The 20,980-nt window shown below is 39.6% G+C and overlaps 2 protein-coding genes across 3 annotated transcripts in view; one reads left to right on the top strand and one right to left on the bottom strand.

The window, feature by feature from the left end:
• The window catches only part of LOC110987315 (E3 SUMO-protein ligase PIAS2-like), a 43,746-nt gene extending 39,518 nt beyond the window's left edge, over positions 1-4,228 (bottom strand). The window contains 1 exon segment of the mRNA XM_022249949.2: positions 4,190-4,228. Coding sequence (XP_022105641.1) covers positions 4,190-4,213 — 24 coding nt within the window. The 5' untranslated portion in view covers positions 4,214-4,228.
• A 221-nt stretch (positions 4,229-4,449) lies between these two features.
• Positions 4,450-20,980, top strand: katnal2 (katanin catalytic subunit A1 like 2). Of its 2 annotated transcripts, none has more exons than XM_022249950.2 (13): positions 4,450-4,596; positions 7,200-7,367; positions 8,279-8,348; positions 8,652-8,682; positions 8,875-9,052; positions 10,442-10,648; positions 11,253-11,429; positions 12,143-12,325; positions 13,533-13,627; positions 13,858-13,965; positions 14,861-15,026; positions 17,007-17,109; positions 20,227-20,980. In XM_022249950.2, exons 1-13 carry the CDS (start codon positions 4,543-4,545, stop codon positions 20,361-20,363), a joined length of 1,677 nt encoding a protein of 558 aa, XP_022105642.1. In that variant the 5' UTR covers positions 4,450-4,542; the 3' UTR covers positions 20,364-20,980. The 2 variants fall into 2 exon arrangements, with proteins under 2 accessions (XP_022105642.1, XP_086992550.1); XM_087136424.1 differs by lacking the exon at positions 4,450-4,596 and adding an exon at positions 4,662-4,839.

The raw sequence follows: 20,980 nt of genomic DNA, 5'->3' as shown, positions 1-20,980 counted from the left end.
AACTCACATTAACGAGTTTTTCCCTAATAACAATGTACACATTTTGGTCAGGACTGGCGTAATATGCTCATTTGAACTTAGACTTGATCAAGTTGGGATCCTGTGTGATGTTTGTCTGCGTAAACGTTTATACCTTTATACTGGAGATTGATGTATGGAGGTTTTTGAACACTGTGCCGTGTTACTTGGTTTGTGCCCTCTTGTGTCCAATTATTACTGTGAGTTAAGAAATCCCAACTTGACGAATCTGCCAACCATTTGTGCACAGCTAATGGGCTCATCTACCGAAAGTGGTAGCAGCCAATAACATTGCCGGACTTGTTTCTAATACTTTTATGTCGTTCATACCAGCATTATGATGAACGTCAACGAGTCTGTGATGTGTGCATACAAGAGTTACTAGATTGTACGTACATAATGTACTTATTTATTATTTTTTAAAAATACTTTTTGTGTTCATCCAGTCCTATGATTCTTTTCTCCAGTGATAGCATTACTAAAGCTATTTCTTCCCTTTTCCCTTTAACCCCTTTTTGGCCCTCATAACTCCACTATTCAACTTCAAATTATTCTTATTCGTTTGATCTTCACCTCTCTGGTCTCCCCCATTTTAATCCCTTGTGGTTTGTCCCCCTTGCCTCAGTTCTTTGTTCACATACCCCTGTTCCATGTACATGTACTCTTCATCCCTTCAACCTTTCCCTCCTTCCCTCTCTATCGCCCCCACCCCTTTCCTTTTATGTTTCTCTACCGAGCCCTGTTTGTCTGTCAAAGCATATCCTACTCTTCTTTAGCCCAGTACTCGTGTCTTAAGAATTTGCTACGTTTGGAATGTCGGTGTTTTAATTTTTATCAATTTTGTGGTTATTTTGATAATTTATTTGTACATTGTTTAATTCAGAGATTTCATCTATTTCTCACGGATGCATGTAAGAGGCGGGTAACAGCTGTTGGTCATCAGAAATAAATAAAAAACTAAATACACTGTAAGTATGACTACTTTGGTGGAAATCATATTATGCAAGATCATGTTGTTTAATATATGCAATTATGAATAACTACCGGTACATATCACCCACATGGGGTCCGATTGCCTTATCCGTCAAGTCAACTTTACTGACTGGTGACATACATTTACATGTATGACAGACGTTGTACAATAAAAGCTATCAAATGTGGGTGTCTTAAGAGGGTTACATGTATGCCAGCCGCCGGGCTGACCGCGATGACCGTGTGGAGACTGAAGGGATGACTGACTGGGAAGAGTAGCGTACATGTACATGTGAGTCCGACTTGATTCAAGTCTAATCTAAACCAGAATCTTGTCTTGTCTGACCTGTCTGAGCTTGTATTACCAAGACTCAACTTCCTGTTCAACAATGTTCAAGAGGAAACCCTTCTGTTACAAAGCTCCCAGATATCACAGGGAATTGTGTCCTTCCATTCATTTTCAATATCCACAAGGTACCACAATTGCACACTTTGACCAAATTTTTTCATAAATAAACAAGATTTCTTGTGGTTTCACTTTCACCAACTTAAAATTTGACTAAAATCCTAAATGGAAGAACACTGAATGTCACAGAAGTGACAGGAATACTGTCGCCTGCAAACAAGTCAAATCGGCTGAGGTAAAACTTATGGTACATGTACATTATATGTTACCATAATTCACGCATGTACATGTACACTGCAAAGGTCCTTTTATGGGATACCATTAATGTTAGTGCCTACACCTGAAAACCTGCCAGTTGGCGTTTCTTGAACTTGTTAAATTAGGAATAATTTTGTTTATTACTTTGATTTGGTGATGCAGTTTGAGAAAAAAACAATACAGAACAAGTTTCACATATGGACAAACACTCGATGTCTCTGTGCACAAATGTATGAGACTTGCCTGAAAAAAACCCAAGTGTTTTCCAAGTAACTGTGTCAGTCCTTGTGATTTAGAAATTGTAGGCGTGCGAAAAAACCACTCCTGGACATTTCAAGGCGTGCAATTTTTCTAGGCCTGTGATTTTGAAAACTGAATCAAAACCTTGGGTCAATCAAGACATACATGACATAGTAAAATAGAAAGATAAAATTGGGTCAACATTACATATAAACACTCAACAAAACCAAAAAAAAATGCAACAGTTTCAGATCACATCCGCTTACTTCAAGCAAACTCGAAGAGATATGTCCAATATATGTCAAAAGATTCAAAGTTTTATGACGGTCATAAATCATGCCCTTTCCTTAATAGCAGCCTTGATGGACTATGTAGAGCTCCTCTGAGCCACAAGTTCACTCCAATTCTCCATTAAATTTTTCAAATAAATCTCCCAATTTTGCTGAGGCTGCTTTTCGCCAGATCTCTTTCTTGTGAGTTATTTTTATTCATAACGCTAAAAAATGTTTATTGGGAAACACACAAAAATTTGCTGCGATCCACGCTGGCATGATCTCTCCATGGCTTTCACGCACTATGTGGTGCATCATGATTGACTGGTCTGGTCCCAGTCTCAACTTTAAAGGAATTTTTTGTTTCATGTCGACTTCTGGAGATCATTTTGTGCAGATGAGAGTAAAAGGCCAGATTTTTTTCCTTGAGAAATGCAATTGTTGTGATGTAAACAAGTTAAAGGACAGACATCTCCACCAAAACTTCGGATAATTAGGGAATTCATTTGGAAAATTTGACTGAAAAGTGGTGTGATCTCGCGGCACTGCATGTGATGTGTAGAAGTCTGGTACATGTACATGTAGCATTATGCATGCAGCAACGCTAGCTGCAACGCTGTGTGACGTGCGTGTGCTGACAAATGATTCTGTCATCACTAACTGTTAAGTAGGCCGATTGTTTGATTCTTTTCATTTCATTTTTCTCAAAAATTGCAAAGTATAATCATAACACCGTGGCTATTGTTACGGTAGCCGTAACGCATCTCCCATTTTCTATCTTCACAGCACTGCAACTGCGCAAGCGCGCCAACTTAGTGCAGATTTCAGACTTTATTTTCCTTTAAAATCCTCCAAAGCCTCTGATGAGAAAAGAAAAAAAAGATTCCTGCTTCGGCCTATACAATTAGCAGATTAGAAACCAACAAAAAAAAACAATTATGGTATAAAACATAAAATTTAGGCGAAGAAAAATAAAATGGTCCAAGCGCGGATTAGAACTCACACACCAGAGGTTTAGAATCTCCCACCTCAAGCCCTTAACCACAAGCGTTCAGCGATCCAGGTAATTTTAAAATTATATAAACCATCATCGCACTTGCGCAGTTCAGTGCCGTAACGATAGAAAGTGGGAGATGTGTTGCGGCTGCTGTAACAGTAGCCACTCGTAATTATAAAGTAAACTCATGCCAAGGAGTGTGGTATGGATGGTTTCAGGCCTGCAATTATTTGCACTTCTCAGGAAGTTTTTAGGCATGCGATGGCATGGGAGTGCAATCGCACGCCTTAAAACAAAAGGACTGCTGTTTGGGAATTTTCACAGTTAGATTTCATGTTTCTGGACATGTTATCACTTTCTAATGACAGGGTGCTAATAGTAATGAATGCCAAACTCTTATCTTAATTAATTTTCAGATTTTTATTACTTTAAAAAAATACTCAGTGCTAGGAAAAAGAAATTTAAAAAAAAGAAAAAAATTCTTCATTGGGGTTTGAACCTGCAACCTCACGCAGGTATTTGTTTTATCCTATTGAGCTACTGCATTGCTCAATTAAGGCTGGTATTTTCTAAATTATACATTCGGAAACACATACCAGCAAAATGGGGCCTAGGCCCCTACATGTAGCTTTGAAAAACTTTTGCTGTCGCCGGCAAAATATACACTACCTTCCAAAAAACACTTTCATTCGCCTCGCCATATCTTGACTTATCACTACTCGTTAGGCATATTACTGGACCTTACTTATTAACATGCTATAATACACTGTAATAAAGTAACCGTCACCGGTCACTGACCATGATGAACATGCATGACGATATGGCGTGTACATGTACATGTACACGTACATTAGGCTCGGCCTACATCATGGCAAATGCGATAAAACATGACGATGTTGATAAAACACACCTCCCGAAAGTGGCAAAAAATTTAACAAAATACGCGCATTATATCCTATCTAAGTTGACAGTCAAGTGTAGTACACATGACTAATCAGTTCATACAAATTTGAAGATTTCAATCACCTTTAAATCGTCAAAATCCGCCATATCGCCGTCGACGACATTTGTGTACTTCTTTCGACAGCAGTTTCATTCACAATTTTTCCTCCGTATTCATCACGCATGCGCAGTGTTTGCCTCTTTCAAATTATTGTATCTTTATGCCCCTAAATACACTTTATGTGATTTTTACAAATAATTTTGAACATTTTAACTTATCATTTGTGAGAAATGTAAATTTGATAATCGCAATTGTTGTTGTATAAGTATTACGTTAAACATAAGTATAATGTTACCGCACGAGGCGAAGAAGGTCAAGATCGTCAAAAGTCCAGGCAACGGAGGACGCAATTGTCAGAAATTGCGGATTCAGGATCATGGAATCGCTGAGTTATGTCGCGATTAAAACAGCTAATCATGCCAGAGAAGCGGTAATAATTAAAAGATGAAAATAAGCCAGTTCTATGCCAATGTTTTATCCTTGATGGTGTTGTATGACTATGAGGGAGACAAGAAATAATAATGTAAACATTCTGATCGATAGCCAATCCCAAAATTGATCATGAAGATAATCACAATCATGAAGATAATCTCATCTGGCGTTGTGTTTCCTGGCACTGGACAGTACTTAGGACTATGTGGCAAACATTACATCAAGGAAATATCAGACCGATGTCAGTTCATTTTACGCAATGTTTTCTAATTTCGCAATGCTTTTAAATGTATCTTTTTTAAGTAACTGCGTATAGGTGTAGGCCTACATATGTAATTATTTTTTCTTTGTTTAGAAATTTTTATGTTTAACATTAATGGATTTGCCCTGACATGCCTAAGCAGGTCGGGGACCAAACCACAATCTAGCGACGACGTCAGACTGTGCATACTCCACTCGATTGTGCAACGATGACGTAATTTTGAGCTGTTTCTGGGTTGAGGTTTGTAGATGACATTGACCTCTATATCGCTGTCAGCCGAAAACTTCAATACCAATTGCTCTGATTGATTAAATTTACAGGAAACATGACATACTCTTGATCTAGATAAAACTTTTCCTTCTTTTGGTATCTCTAAAAGCGGATAGAGGAGATTTTTCGGTCAAATCTTGCATTGGAGGTGTTGAATTCGGTGGTTAATTAGGCAAGTTCACTTCTGCCAATGAAAACATAAATTTAGCCTACACGAAAAAATTGGCCCCTAAACTTCCTAAAGCTTTACCAAAGTTTACTTTATGCATGAAAATGTTGCCATTGAAATCTGCATTGATTTACTGTGGCAAATTGTATGTTTACTGTGGCCATTTTCCAAAGTATCGATTTGAAATAATTTTGGTGTAGACTCCAACGTTACAGGACATGGCGAAAAAATGACATCATTATACAGGTATGTTACCTGATAAAAATGACGTCATTGCTACTTGAACAAGCGACAGAAGTGGAAACTAGAAACATCACTAAATTGTGGTGTCACTGCGAACACCTAACAAAAGCAACACAGTGCACTAGCAATTACACGTAGTGTCCATTGTTGTTGCAATGTGCTTCTTTTGTTAGATGTTGATAGTGTTTAGTCCCCGACCTACTAAGTTTCTGTGGAGGGTGCTGTCAAAGAAACTATTACTAGGCCTATTATTATTATTATTCACTTGCTGAAACAATATGAACCAGTAACATTACCACAATATACAACAAATGTATGCTTGTAGCGTGTGTAAATTGCTGAAATCAGAGAATTTAAGCCCAAGCCCTGTTTGGGTGAAAGAAAATGAAGTAAGACAATCAAATATCATTTTCATGTGCATACATGTATGTACATGTTAATGTAGATGCACATGTATAGTTAACCATGATTCAGTCACAGTTTTCAAACTGTGTGATTATTTGGTCATCTGGTTGCACATTATTTATTTTCTTAATTTACACAGCTGGCATTAAGTTGTCCATTAGCCTACATGTAAGTATTGGAGTCGCCTTCCAAAACTAACTGATCACATGGTTGAGCATGGTGTACAGTGCGTGCTATCAGCTCCGTCAGAACATGAGGGCCCAGGTTTGAATCTGAGTTTTGTTTCGAGGTTTGCTATTTTTGTGTGGGACTAACTAGACATGTATGTTAGAAAAATTGTATTGAAGGGTGAATAAACCGTGAGATGTAGTTCTACATGTATACACGTATGTGTACATGTGCCATGCATGCAGATCTTATTCTTTGGCCACCTCGCACTTTATGGGAAGCCCTGCTACTTGTATGTGGGTCATTCCATGAGGTTGCGACACAATTTGTGACTTTGTCATTTGTTACATGGGTTCCGTAAAAATGAACAGCTATTTTCCTTCATTTAGATTCCAAATTGACATTGTCATGTACAGCTTGCAAGGCTAAATACAGAGGTGTGTGCTACTTTTAATGTTTTTACAGAGTAAATGACCTACATGTACAGGTCATGACATATGGTAAAAGTTACCCATGTAACAAGGACTGACTCATGTATACTGTGTATGAGGTATCTCGGTGCGTCAGTTCTTAGCTACACGTATGTACATGTATGTACATGTACATGTAGCACTCTGTGACCTATACAGTCGTTTTGCCCATTTGCCACTTTACCCACAGGTACACTCGCCCTCAACCACTTCGCCCTTTTGTCTTTTTATGATGTGCCACTTTCCCCATCTGTCAGTTTGTCCATGTGCCACTTTGCCCATCTGTTTGGACTTAAAAAACAACTCTTAGTACTGGTACTTACATGTAGTAGACATTTTTCCTTGACTTCTCCACCAGGGAGATAACAAGGAGGCCCACTTCCTACCCCTCCTGTAATTTAATGCCAGTCACAAAGTAATGAAGTATCCTCCCATGCATTCATGAGACATAAACGCAGCCGTGTATTATTCTTCCATGCATAGATAAAGGAATAACAGCACCACATGCCACTCATAAGACTAACCCTATGTGTCATGTATCAGAATAGTGACTGACATCACTACATAAAGGGCAATTTACACTTCAGTTTGTGTCCATCCTCATCACTAAACAGGACGAGCAGAAGACAGAGCAACGGAAGAAAAACCTCCTGATTCTAGTCCTGCACCATCTGGTCCAGGAGGGCTACACTGAAGCGGCCAAGTCACTGGAACAGGAGAGTAACCTCAGCTTTAGCCGCTATGAGGTGTGCGATAATGTGGACCTTGAAACAATATTAATGGTAAGACCTTTTTCTTTCGTTTTACAGAGCTAAATCTCATAGCACCACTGAATTATAAATTGTTGTACTTATATGTACCAAAACAAAAAAAGTAATCCTGTTGCTTCAAGACTAATTTGTGGCATGCATGTGATAACAGTTGGGTGCACATGGAAGTTTGTGGTGTTAAATACATCACTGATTTCAGCAATATTTTCCTCTGAGTTAAGCACGGTTGTACTGTGCTCAGTGCTTAACTGTTAAATAGTACTGTGAAATAGTAATATCTCCAGCTTCTAGTTTTTGATGAGAAGGGAGTGAACTGACCATTTCTTCCAACCAAAACAGAAAAATCAGTTTCAAAGCTTTGTCAAGTGGTACCATTTTTCAATCAGTGTTGGTGGAGCATCTTAGCTTACAGGACAATGCAGGATGTAAAAGTGGGTGCTCAGGTGGAAACCTAGGTTTAAAGGAATACACAGATAGTCCGGACCCCTTCTTTTCCTGTGAACCTTTATCTACTGCTGTGTTTGAGTTCAATATCAGTTTTTTTGGCATTTATCTTATTTAACATTTCCAACTGAAAACACAAGGTGCTTGCAAAATGAACCAGTCAAGGGTCCCTACAGTTTAATAATTGATCGAACTCTTGCTTTTCCAAAGCATTTACAGACCACCTTTCAAAGAATCACCTGTGTCACTCAAAAGAGCCATTGATCACTTTAAAGTCTCCCATAAAGGCTGTAGCAACCCCCAACAGTTTCTACGTGGAGCTCAGAATGCTTATTTAAATTTAAAAAAATCAAGATATATGTCCATTTTTCCAGTCTCATTTTTAAGTTCATCTGATCAATAAGCAAGTTTTAAATTTTGCGTTTTTCATTAATACTGATCACCTTTCCTCTTTTTACATCTGTGATTTCTTTTCAAAGGAATATGAATCATATTATTATGTGAAGTTTCAGAAGTACCCCAAGGTGACAAAGAAGATCAGTAGTGATGGTAAGTAGAATTTGGTCTCTAATTATGTCACTGAAACTTGGAGGGTGCGAACAGCATGCCATGAGAATAGAGAAAGGCACAGTGACTTCCTTGCTGGTCATAAGTGGAATAAACACAGAAATGTCTATTAATGACTGTTTTGTGAATTGAGTGAGAATTCTCCTTTGTATATATGCTCGTTTAGCTTGCATGTGGGTTTGTAATGTTATGCTTGCTTCTTTTTATATCTTATTCTTTGTGATCGTTATGTAGAATTACATGTATGTGTTTACCTAGCCTCATTTTAATTCATCTCTTTTTCAGGTAACTCTCCTCAAAAAGGCACCAAGAAATTGTAAGTAACTTGTTTCATCAGATTTCATTAAACCCTTTTTTGCACAAGATTTTCCTCCTCACATTTAACATGGAAGCCCTTCTTACATTTTGCACAAGTTAATCTTCATTTCCTTATCGAACTGAAGATTGAATGATTTCAAGGATGGTGTTATTCGACAACAAGCATTGTCTTCTTGAACTACATGTACAGTGTCCGAAATGGGAGCACCCCAACGTTGCCGCGGATACCTCAGCCCCAAGCCCTTGACCCAAATAGTGGGCCTGCCTCAGCACCTTCATACTTGGGCAGGCGGCGGCCCAACTCCAGCTCAGCCACAGCCAACAGAAAGCCTGCTGTTGACCGCAGGCCCAGCCGAGAAATCAAACAGGTACGTCGGGGCTATTTTTCTAAATCTGTGTTTCTGTCAAGGATCTAATTTCACGGAGCTCCTTGATAGGTAGCAGAAATGTCTTGCTTACTAAAGCATACAACTTTGCTAACCCTAAGCACGGGGATGCTTGGTGTGTGCAGCAGTTGCGCATGCATAGAGATTTTCATTACTATGTTACTAAGTTCAGCAAAATGTTTCCTCCAAGGTAAGCCTGCCTTTTGCTGTGCTTACTGCTTATGGTCTCCATTAAATGTGTAGAGCCTCTGTTAGTTTAAAATCTTGTGCTTAGCAGTTTGGGACCTAGGGTGCCGAGCTTCAGTTTTAATGACGTGATCCCCCCCCCGAGTTGAGATTCTTAAACTCGACAAACCTTTTTGAAAGCATCATTCTTACCTGCACCTTACTTTGAAACTGATCGTTGAGCTGTAAATGAAGGCCAGTAGGCTAGATTTAGAAAGGCCTTTTGTTGGCGGTGTGTCACCTTACAGTAGGGGCAAGTGAATGGAAGACACTTTAAGTGTTGCTGGCATGATGTCCATCTTTTCTGATGGACATCATGCCAATAGAAAAGGCTCTTTGGTGTTATATGTTTATCACATGGTAAGATAGTCTTGTTCAAGAAACGTGATCTGCATGTACATGTACATGCAGTGTTTCCCCTGCCTATTTGAGTGTGAGGTGGCCCACCTCACTGCATTTGGTGACCAGACCCTAACCCTGTCCCTCAGACTTTCCTGTCGAATTTTATGACCTCACACTGAGAATAGACAAAGATGGAAGGAAAAAGCAAAATAAGTTAGATATTTTGAAATCAATCAGTTTTAAATAATTCAGAATGATAAAGAAGGACACAGAATACAAGATCAATTTATTTTTGACAAGAAATTTGGAATACAAAATGTACTACCGGTACATAGAATTTTTTTTAGGCTTTTTTAAAAAGCTGACTTTTGTTTTAGGCACTAGAATTTTGGCAAATTTTGTTGAACCACCTCACACATATCATTACCCAGGGGAAAACCCTGCCTACATGTATTTGGTTACCGTACATGAAAGAGTGCCAATAGGAAGAAAAATGGAAAATGGATGGAAAAAGTGCTGTAAGTGATGCTTCAAAATATGTCTAAAATATTAGCCAATCTTGGGCCCAATGAAGATAGCAGCCAGCTTCTATGAAAATTAGAGGTTGGAAGGTTTAGGTCTGAAGCCCAAAGTCCCACTTGCTCGATCTTTTAGAAATATTTCAATGATCATTCTTGATTGTGGCACCTCTTATTATAAATAATCTGGGGGAATCACAAAATGTTAAAATTACTTATTTGTACCCATATTGAGCCAAAATCAACCACACACATTTTCCAATTTTTTCTTTGTCCTTTTTGGTAGGCCTCTCAAGTAAATGGAGTTGGAGACCCACTGTCAGACCTCTCTGTTTCTGGCTCGACGGTTGCCAACAAATCCAGCGAGACTAACCTCTCAAATGGCTCAGGAAAGTTGCCACCTAAGAAGGGTCCAATCATCGACATGCGGGCCATGTTGAACAATGCTATTAAAGGGGCTACACAAGACTATGTAGGAGATAGTGACCCTTCGGTATGTTGTAATGACCAGTGATGATTTCTTTTTTTTACCTAAGGGATTTTGTTTAATAGTTTAGTACCTCATAAATACTTTCAAATACAATTGGTTCATAAGTACGGAAAGTCTGCATCAATGCAAGTTTCCCAATCTCAACCAGTGTACTTGTGAAGTATTACACTAGGCTTGCCCTAACATTGCTGGGTATAGTCAGACTATATTCTGAATGAGGTCTGACAGTTGTGAAACGGTCAGGAGCTTGCTCTAGTAGGATTTGAGCCCACGACTCCTTGCGTACTGGTGCAGACGTCTCAACCGTTTAACTTGGATTGGTGGCTGACACAGGTAGGCCAAAAAGGAATACATTTTTACAACTAGTTATTGATCAGTAATCAGAAAGAAGCATCCTGTTATTTGTTACTCAGATTTTTCCTCAGTGGACAGCCTAAATACCCTAACAGTAACTTTAAAGTAATTAATTGTAGGTGAATCAACACTTTTTTGCCTTTCATTTCAGTGCACTTGTCGTGCTTATTAAAAAACCCTCAGCAACTGCACTCAAAGGTGCTACTTGGAAATCTTTCTAACTCTCCATCCTCTGAATGTTTTTCCTCTCAAGGATCGACTATTAAAGCCCCTGGGGGGCTATTCGGGCTACACACTAGAATGGCGGGAGCTAGCACAGAGTATCAGCAAGGACATCTATCTCCACAACCCCAACGTCAGATGGGACGACATCATAGGTTTGGACAACGCCAAGAGATTAGTCAAGGAGGCCGTGGTTTACCCAATAAAGGTGGGGAGCCTGTAACGATGGTTGGTTTGGCTGAGCAGCAACGGTGAACAGGGACCATGTTTCCATGAAAGCGTTTGGCCAATTAAATTGTCTGAGCGAAAAAATTATGCTTATTACTTGTACGTGATGTACCCCTTTTTTTCTGAAGCATAAGCTTTTTTTTGCCCTCAGCAGCTCGATAAACATGATTCCTGTGTAAAGATGGTGAAAGGACTCCATCAAGTAACTGGAATCGGCAGCATGAAATCATATATTGCTCACTACACATTATTGAACCTTTTTTTTTTCCAAAACTGCAAACTGTGCAAAGGGAGTTTGTTACCCTGGAATGGGCTACACCACATGGAATGCAATCCTCAACGTTACATTATTGGCAGTTTACAAGGGTAATCCTTGTAAGTGGAAGGGACTGTCATCCCTATGAATTGCATTATCTTGTAATTCACTTTGCAGTATACTTTGTTGTATGTGTGAGTATCCTCAACTATTCACTTGGACCCTGTCCCCATGGATGGGGACACAGCCCTATGAATCTATGGGTATCAGCATTACATTATCTTATAGTTCACCAGTATATTTCATGTATTCACGTGTATTCCCCATCTATTTACTAGAATGCTGCTCTCCTGTATGGGAATACACCCCTATGGATTGATGCGCATCAACATTACATTATTGTGCAGTTCACCAGTGTACTTCCTTCTATTTACCAGTATCCCCAGCTATTCACAGGGATCCTGTCCCCCTGGAAGGGGCTCCTCCTCTACGGCCCGCCAGGCACCGGCAAAACTCTCCTCGCCAAGGCAGTAGCCACCGAGTGCAACACCACGTTCTTCAACATCTCCGCCTCTAGTATCGTCAGCAAGTGGAGGGGAGACTCAGAGAAGTTAGTCAGGGTGAGTCAGTCCGACAGAGAAACTGCAGAGGCTTCACAATGGACCTTTCTCATGAAATATGCAAATGAGGCAGGCACACGCGCATTACTACCACTGGTTGGCAAAGTTGCTTAAATCTAAGACGTAACAATACACTCTCCATGCACGTGCAACTATGAGCTCATACAAGCTGTCTCTGTACTCTTGTAGTTTGACATTAGTACCAACTTAAAGACAAGGAATTGTGACTTTCCACATTCTGGACGCGGGTAACTTCACTTAGTTTCGAGAAAAGCGTGCTGAAGTATCGGGCAAAGGCTGTAATACAGTGTTGATTGACCTTTAACAGACCAGGTTAATGGTTGCAGCATCTCTCTTACACTGCCCACAGTATTAACGGCTGCAATTGTCAACCAGTGGTAGTAAAGCTCAATAACTGCGCATGCACCCGTCTAATTTACATATTTCATGGGAAAAGTCCATAGGATCAGTGCTATCGAGAAATTGCTTTTGAGCCAGATGCAAGATGCACACATAATTGCACAGAATTGAACTGTTATGCACGCAGAATGAGGCAAGTTAAGTTGCTTCTCTGATGCAAGAGACACTGATTTAATATAAGACTTAAACATGATGACGCCACACGTTTTTCACATGTACGTTTTCCTATGGGGGCTGGATAGATGCAGTCCTACATGTACCTTACTTCTGTGATGCCATTATGTTGTAAGTCTATCCGCTCTGAGCAGAAACAAAAGAGCAGAAACAAAAGAGGGCGTATTTTTAAATGAAATTGATAGTCCTTTGGTATGAACTTGCCGCATAGGGGCACAATTTTATGCGTGCTTGATATGGAGCATGCCGAGTGTGTGCAACGAGTAATTCTAAAATGTATAGATTTTGCTTGCATGCCAAACGCATGCAAGAATCCGGTTGGAAAACTTTGCACCAGTCTGTTTTTCTTACGTGGTGAGGGTGCACTTCAGCTCAGGGCAGATAAAGGACTGCCCATGTATAGGCAGAATGTCTCAATTGTTACAGTGTTGAAACTGTAATTGGAAGTTGTACGTTGAAGTGTCATTCCTTCATCCTCATCTTGCTTTATAGAAGGAACCACTGCTCTGTTGCACAAAAATGAGTGTGGTTCTATTCAAACATGAACACAAAATACACATAGAACCGTCTACCTACTTAGAGTAGCCATGTTATTGTCTCCTTACATTTCTAGGTACTGTTTGAATTGGCACGGTTTCACGCTCCATCAACGATATTTCTGGACGAGTTGGAATCTGTCATGAGCCAGCGTGGGTCAATGCCGGGAGGGTAAATGTTTTGTCCTTCTTTAAACGCCCTCTTGTTTTTTCTTTCCAGTTGCACTGGGCACATATTAAAAGTGCACTCTTTTTCTTGGGTCACTTTAAATAGATGGGGCAGTCATTTCTTTTGTGCTTGCGCTTGCACTTTACTGAAACAGGGCCCACCTGATATGCAGGTGCTAATGCATGTTGTAGTATTTTTGAAAGATTTAGTTTTGTAAATATCTTTTTCCTCAGAGAGCACGAGGGCAGCAGACGCATGAAGACAGAACTCTTAGTACAGATGGACGGCCTGTCCAAGTCAGACGATCTAGTCTTTCTACTAGCCGCTTCAAATCTCCCCTGGTATGCTGGCAGTCACTTGTCTCTGGGTCATTCCATGAGGTTGGGGCATGATTTGTGAAGGTGTTGTGTCCATTGTTACGTGCGTTCCATTAAAATGAACAGCTATTTCCCTGCATGTGGATTCCAAATTATACATCTTGCAAGGCTGAATCCAGAGGTGTGTGTTATTTTTACAGAGTAAATGACCTACTCCACAGGTCATAACAGGTGGTAAAAGTTACCAATGTAACAAGGACACGGTCACAAATTGTGCCCCAATCTCATGGAATGACCCCTCTACAAACATGTGAAACATCTTGAATGTCTGTGGATGTTGAATTGAAAGTAACTTGGTTATAACACACATCTTACGGTCCTGTCACATATGCCAAAACACGCGAGCATTATTTTTTTCTAAAGTTTGCTATGTACTGTAAATTTTCTTTGATAGAAGCCAGCAAAGTGATTGTTACTTCCAAAGTGGTGTTGCGTATTTAATATTTAGGCTGGGCCATTGTTTGAAATAAAGAAAAAGAGTGTATCAGAAAATAAATGCAAACAGAGATATCCTTTTTTTCTTTCACACCAATATTGTTCTTCATATAGAATAGCACTGCTTGCCAAAAACAGAGCAAAATAAAATCCTGACAGTGCCACTCTTTAACTGTGTCAGCTTGGTACTAAATTTCTTTTGGCAGTCAAATGGTTTCTTGCCAAAGAGAAAAACATATGACTTGTGTTGCAAAAGGTTTTCCAGGCTTACGTGTAAATAAATATTTTTTTTTGGCCCAATCAATTAGGTTATTTTTATCATCACAGTCAATAACCCCATAAAAGTATGAAAATTAGATTAAATTGTTTATGAGGTATCTAAAAAAAATTTGCTTGAGAAAAAAGTGGTTGCTGAATACTACAGGGAATTGGACCATGCCATGCTGCGACGATTGGAGAAGAGAATCCTTGTGGATCTACCCGTCTTAGAGGCACGGAGAAAAATGATCGAGTTCCACTTACCAGAAGTGATTAACCCCGACTGTGCCCTTGAAATCAAGACCGACATTGACTACGAATACCTAGCACAGGTAAGGCTACTCTTTGCTTAGATTTGGTTTTTAGAATGTTTGATTCATACTAAAATAAATTTTGGTGAGTGCCCAAGCAGCCTGTGATCATTTCTCAGATCAGTGAAGCAAATTCGGTATTCCAATTCCACTTTGGAGCAGATTAATGTACGTATTACCTAGTTGGCAGATATGGTAAACAGTTTTTCTACCAATCAAAAGAAGATGGAAGCTTCCACTCGCACAAAAAGTTGGAGCATACCAAAACAAAAGCATATTACATCCTCTGTTTGGTCAAGTAAACTAAGACATTTTCTTTGTTTTGTTGGCATCAGCTGTAATTTCTTCAAGTGGATGATGTATTCTGCAATGTTCCCTGGACCAACAGGGTGCTTTTGCCTTTGTCTGTGGAATCATAACCTTGTCCACTGCAAGTACATGTAGACCCACAGTTTGGGTCACAGAATGAGCATTGGCGAGTTCATTCCTTCTGTCAACATTCGTGTGAATGGAATGTGACTTGATTATTGAATGTCTTTTGGCTTGCTATTAACTTGTTTAGAGTCGTAACTCTCCCCCTCCCCCCCCAAACAAAGCTGTCTTTGTCACTGTGACAATGCCATATTCCCAATTTTGATTCATTTCAAACAAAATGTGTCCTTATTTGAAGTTTTTTTCTCAATGACAAAGTTATCTCATGTTGAAACAATCGCATAAAAGTTTTTTGTCATTTTGTGGTCTCAGTCAGAAAGCAGCAGTACATATTTGTACTTTCTGGGAAATCTAACCACAACCTGCTAGGCCATCTACTTTCAGAAGATCATATTTTTGAAATCCAGGTCTCCTACAAACCAACACTGCACCAGAGCATTCTACTCTGGAAGTCAAGAAATCTATTTTGAGTAATGACCAGGTCCTAAATTCTTAAGAGATCACATTTCCAAAAACACGGTACCATACATCATTCTTGTTTTCTTTGAACTAGCACTGTGCTTCCCGCTTCACAGAAGACTGAAAGCATTTGAATTGTGCATGTACAGTATGTGGTTTGATCTGTTACTTTTTTGGCAATGACCAGATCTGAAAAGGATCTGTATGTTCGAGGTTTAAGTACATGTAAAGATATTTATCTTTTATTCTGGCCCCTTTTTTTCCGAGAAATATGTCAATGAAATTTGCAGCAAAGGAAACATGGATTCTTGGGTCGTTGGTGTCACAGTTTTGGCAGACTTTTTTGCTGTACACAGATAATTTCAAACTGCAGCACAGTGGCCTTACTTGTAACAATGGGAGCCGGTAACGACTATTCTCTCTCATAAAATTTTAAAAAGGAACCACAGATGTTGCATAGTATAAATATACAATTATTGGCACCATGCCATCTCTTGCTAGCCCTGAGTATAACTTCTCATACAATGTGTGCGTCCCCCCTCATTACAAGGGCATAATGTGTGCAATGTGCCCCCAAGCTCACCCCATTTGAAGTTGTGCAGCTACTGACTAAAACACTTCATGTACATGTACAAGCAAACTTGGATATACATGTACTCTGATTTTCGCGACATCAAGCAGCTAGCTCATGAGAGTTTCTACGCTACTTGTTAAAAACTCAGTGTATAAACTATAAATGTGTACAATGAAGAAAAGGTTTTTGGTAGCACCATGCAAGGAGTTCTCTTTTGTAGTTCTGAAAAGAACTGGGAAATCTTTTCAGAGCCCCACATATTCACAAAAAAGATCTTGCATGGCGCTACCGCAAATCTTTTACTTACTTGCCACCTTCACCATGAAAAGCTTCACTCAACGCTCATTATCTTAATGAGTTGCACTTGGGCAAACTTAGGTGCATAATAATGTCAGCCCATGAGAACTTTGTTGCTAACTGAAAAAGGAGCTACTTTTTCACACACATTGAGGTTTTGCTTGCAAGAGGAGATGAAACTTTGTCATTACTTTTACCTTTATTTAAAAAAAAAGTTTTTTGTTTGGTGGTGTTTACAGTTAACAGAAGGCTACTCTGGGTCTGATCTAAGACTGGTGTGCAAAGAGGCTGCCATGAGACCGGTCCGAAAGATCTTTGATATCCTGGAGTCTAGCACCATGGGTACGTAAACAGAAACCACAGCCATGATGAGCCCATAACTCACAGTAACAGACAGTACTTTCATTCCATGTCAAATCAGGATCATTTTGTAACATTCTAGAACATTTTGCAATGTTTATAGATTCCAGAAACAACAGCGCTGACGCGCCAATGTTGGGAAAAACCCGTCTGCATGCTTTTCAGGAAACAGTTGTGCATCCGTGCATGTTTAGTTTCATCTTGTTAATTCTGCTAAGTTTTGTTCATTGAAATCTGATACAAGCTGTGATACACTCTCCAGGTGAACTTATGCCCAAGCACCAGTAAAATGTTTTTGTAAATCTTTTCCTTATCTCCAGCTTTTTGCTGTAAGTTCAAGCTTCTTGGATTAGTTTCCCCAAAAGGGACCATCTGCCTCAATGCAGGCCATTTATGTCACCAAAATCTAATTGTTCAATGTTAAAATCAAATTAAGGAGTTTAACATATGCTTCAACATAAACATTTCAGTGTTGTTGGCTTGAGTTTTCAAAAACCTGATTGCCTCAAGTAGTGGAAAAAAAGATTGTGACTTGACTTTGGGAAAATGACTCAGTTGTAACACTGTTAACATTTGAAAATAATTTTGGCGCTTGAGATACATGTACATGTAAGTCAAGACCAGCACTGAAATCAGGAACTACATGTAGAGGATAGCTCAAATTCATAACGAGACATCAGGCTTAATTGGGTGAACCCAGGAACAAGTGAAGTGTGCTTGTGACACTCACTTCTGAATTTACCCGTTCTTTCTTTTTATGTCATGGCAAAAAAGAATAATCCTACAGAGTGTTGGTACTGGTTTCAATACCGGTATCTTTACCTAGAGAATTGTTTTTTGTTCTCAAGGATATTTCTCAGTAATTCTCGGACAGGACATATTTCTTTCAGTAGACGCCTGGGGTCTCATTCAGTATTGTGAGGCTAAGTTGGGTATTCCTACACGTAACATTCCAACTGCCTGAATTCACTCAAGTAATTGGACAGCTGTTTCTTGCAGTTTGGAAAAAAAAAATTTCTGACTTTTAAAATACCAAGTTTCATCTTTAAGCAAAGTTGACCCCTCAGTAGTTTCGACTGTCAAGTCCCCACAGCAATGCAATTATTCTCCTGCGTTGTATTTTGTTGTGCAAAGTGTGCGGTGCTTGTCCAAGAAATGCCTTGTCTTGATTTCCGTTTTTTGTGTGTGCGTTTTGGTCTTTTGTATTCAGATCAAACTGATAATAATTTATATTGGAAAAGTGAGTAGCCTGTGTGGTTTGCTTTCATCCTGCGCGTGTTGTCCATCATTATTTTGTGGGGTTCACATTTGCTGAGATGAGTGCACAATTCTCTTTTCCTTCTTGCTTGAAAGAGCTGTGGACCAATCCGGGTGTATTCAGTTATAAAGTGCATATTCCCCGACTAGAGAAGTGCATGACTTAAACACTTTGAGTTATGCAGACGTCCAACCAGGCAGGGGTTCCATTTGTCAAAATGCGGATGTTTGAAAATCCTTAGGCTTGAGTGATTCCCTAAGAGCTCACACACACACACGCTCTCGGGCTCAAAACAGTTTGGAGGTTGATCCTACCTGAATGTCGGCCTCTAGAGGCCGTGGTCCATGGCTTGGCATCGTAGCAATTTTTAAAAGTGATGATTGGGAGGGGGGGGGAGTTGCAGAAATGTTGAACAAATGACCACCGAGGGTCAGCGTTTGTAAAGTCCAACTTTGTAAAGGACAATATGGTATCTTTGGTTGGTATTTTTGGTCAAAAATAATACTGTTCCCTGAACAAGTGCATTGTGGAATTGTACACTGCGGGCAAGTTGTTCAAACAGCTGAACAATTTTAGTATACCATAATTCAAATTGACTGAGCCTCAGACACCAATGCTACTTTGCAGCTGGAGCACATGTAAAATACTGGATTTGTGTCCATTCTGGTAAAATATGTCTATTCTGTACAAAATATATAGGAATGTTGTGTGCAGTGTGTCATTCCGATTGGAGCACTCTTACATGTACCTCATCACACAGTGGCATCAAGTGTGTTTTCCTGCAGTTTGGCCACACATTACGTTTGCTTAAATGTGCAGGATAACAGCCATATGGTACATGTACATGTATCGCCTGTCACTCCAGAGCACAATATAGTCCATTAGGGCCTTCAAAGCATCTCCAACCCTCCCTCTCCCCCGCCTTAGCTCTTTTCCTTCTCTCACGAAAGGGTAACTTTATGGCACTCTAATTGTGCATGCCTTTCATTTCTTTGAAGTACTAAGGGTCGGAATTTACATTAATTTGAAAATCGTTCAGAAAAATTTCCCCTTCCCTTTTAAACATGTAAACAACTAAACATCCCACCCTTACCACGGTTTCATTGAAAACTTTAAAACAACAAATTGTATACAATGTAAATAGTTAGCACAAAATTCTGGTGATGAATTCATGATGATATGACTGAACAGTAAAGTATTGTCTGAAAATCAGATTACATTTTACAGGCATCCTCTACAATAAAATAAATGCCAGATTGCGTCAATTAAAATGTCAAACCTTTAAAAGGGGCGGTCGCATTTAAACGTTTCAGAGAATCTGAAAATGGGTTTGGAACTTTTTTGTTTAAACGTGAAAACATCCCATCCTACTTATGAGAAGTCTTCCTTGAACCAGTCAAGGATGGAGTACTAACAAATGCACCAGTCAGGGTCATAAATGATGCAGGAGACAAAGTTGCACAGTAATATTCACATTTCTTACGATATCCTGTATTAAGCATATCCTATAATGACTCTGAGGCTGGGAGAATGTTATGTTTTTATCTTTGGAGACAACACATTTGCCAAATGTAACCAGAGTTATAATTTGTGTCACTAGTTAGAGATGGCTTTTCCCCACTGAGGGCCTTGCAAAATATAAAAGACTAACAGTATAAAATTAGCATTTTATAATACTTTACATTAAAATATGATAACAGTGTTCAAAGTTTAATTAATTGTACACATTCTGTAGCCATCAAAGAGACGATCATTCTGCCAAAGTGTGACTTGTTTTATTATTGTTTTTTGATGGCAAACTGACCAGCATTCATTTTCTGTCTTGTTCAATTTGACCTTAGATGAAAAGGTTCCTGATTTCAGCATTGACCCCATCACAACAGATGACGTCATTTCTGCCCTAGCCCACACCAAGCCCTCGGCCAAACTTCTCAAGGACAAATACATCAAATGGCAGAGAGAGTACGAGTCGGTTTAAAGGCAGGGCTAGGACTCATGGCAACATATTCATTTGGAGCTTTTTTCAGAGGAAGAAAGTTACTTTGACCTCTGAGGGTCTGGACACGGCAAAGAAGGCTGCTGTTGTGATAAGAGACACTGTTGCAAAGAAACAGTGGCCTGCCGACAATGTCATCTCTGCTGGGTCACTGATGAGGCAGATGTTCGCAACCTTGCAGTCTACGAACCAGTACTGAGAATGGAACCGAAGTCACCAATTAAGATTGGCACATACCCCTATCCTCTGCTTGCCTGCTATCACTGCCTGGTGCATGAATCAGGACTCTACTGCAGCTGCCAGCTATATATGATGCCACTCCGCGTATTACTATTCTCAAGGTACAAAATTAACATACCCAACACCAAGCCACTTCATATAATTGACTACTTGCAGCACTGGCCCTCTGCTGCAGTGGATTCCAGCCAGTCACCTGATCCCGGCAAACTTGGGTGACAAATGGTTAAGACGTCTGCATTAGTAATCAGGAAGCTGTGGGTTTGAATCCCACTTGATTTTTTCGCACCCCTTGTACTAAATTTTGCCCCTGAACAGTGCCACTCAATTATTGGTGCTGCCTGAGAGCTGAACCCCCCCCC

Source organism: Acanthaster planci, linkage group LG05 (assembly GCF_054643075.1).
Source record: "Acanthaster planci isolate LZ-2023a linkage group LG05, COTS_SCS, whole genome shotgun sequence".
In the NCBI taxonomy this organism is placed as follows: domain Eukaryota; kingdom Metazoa; phylum Echinodermata; class Asteroidea; order Valvatida; family Acanthasteridae; genus Acanthaster; species Acanthaster planci.
Note: the sequence above shows the minus strand (reverse complement) of the source record. Positions and strands in the feature narration are given on the sequence as shown.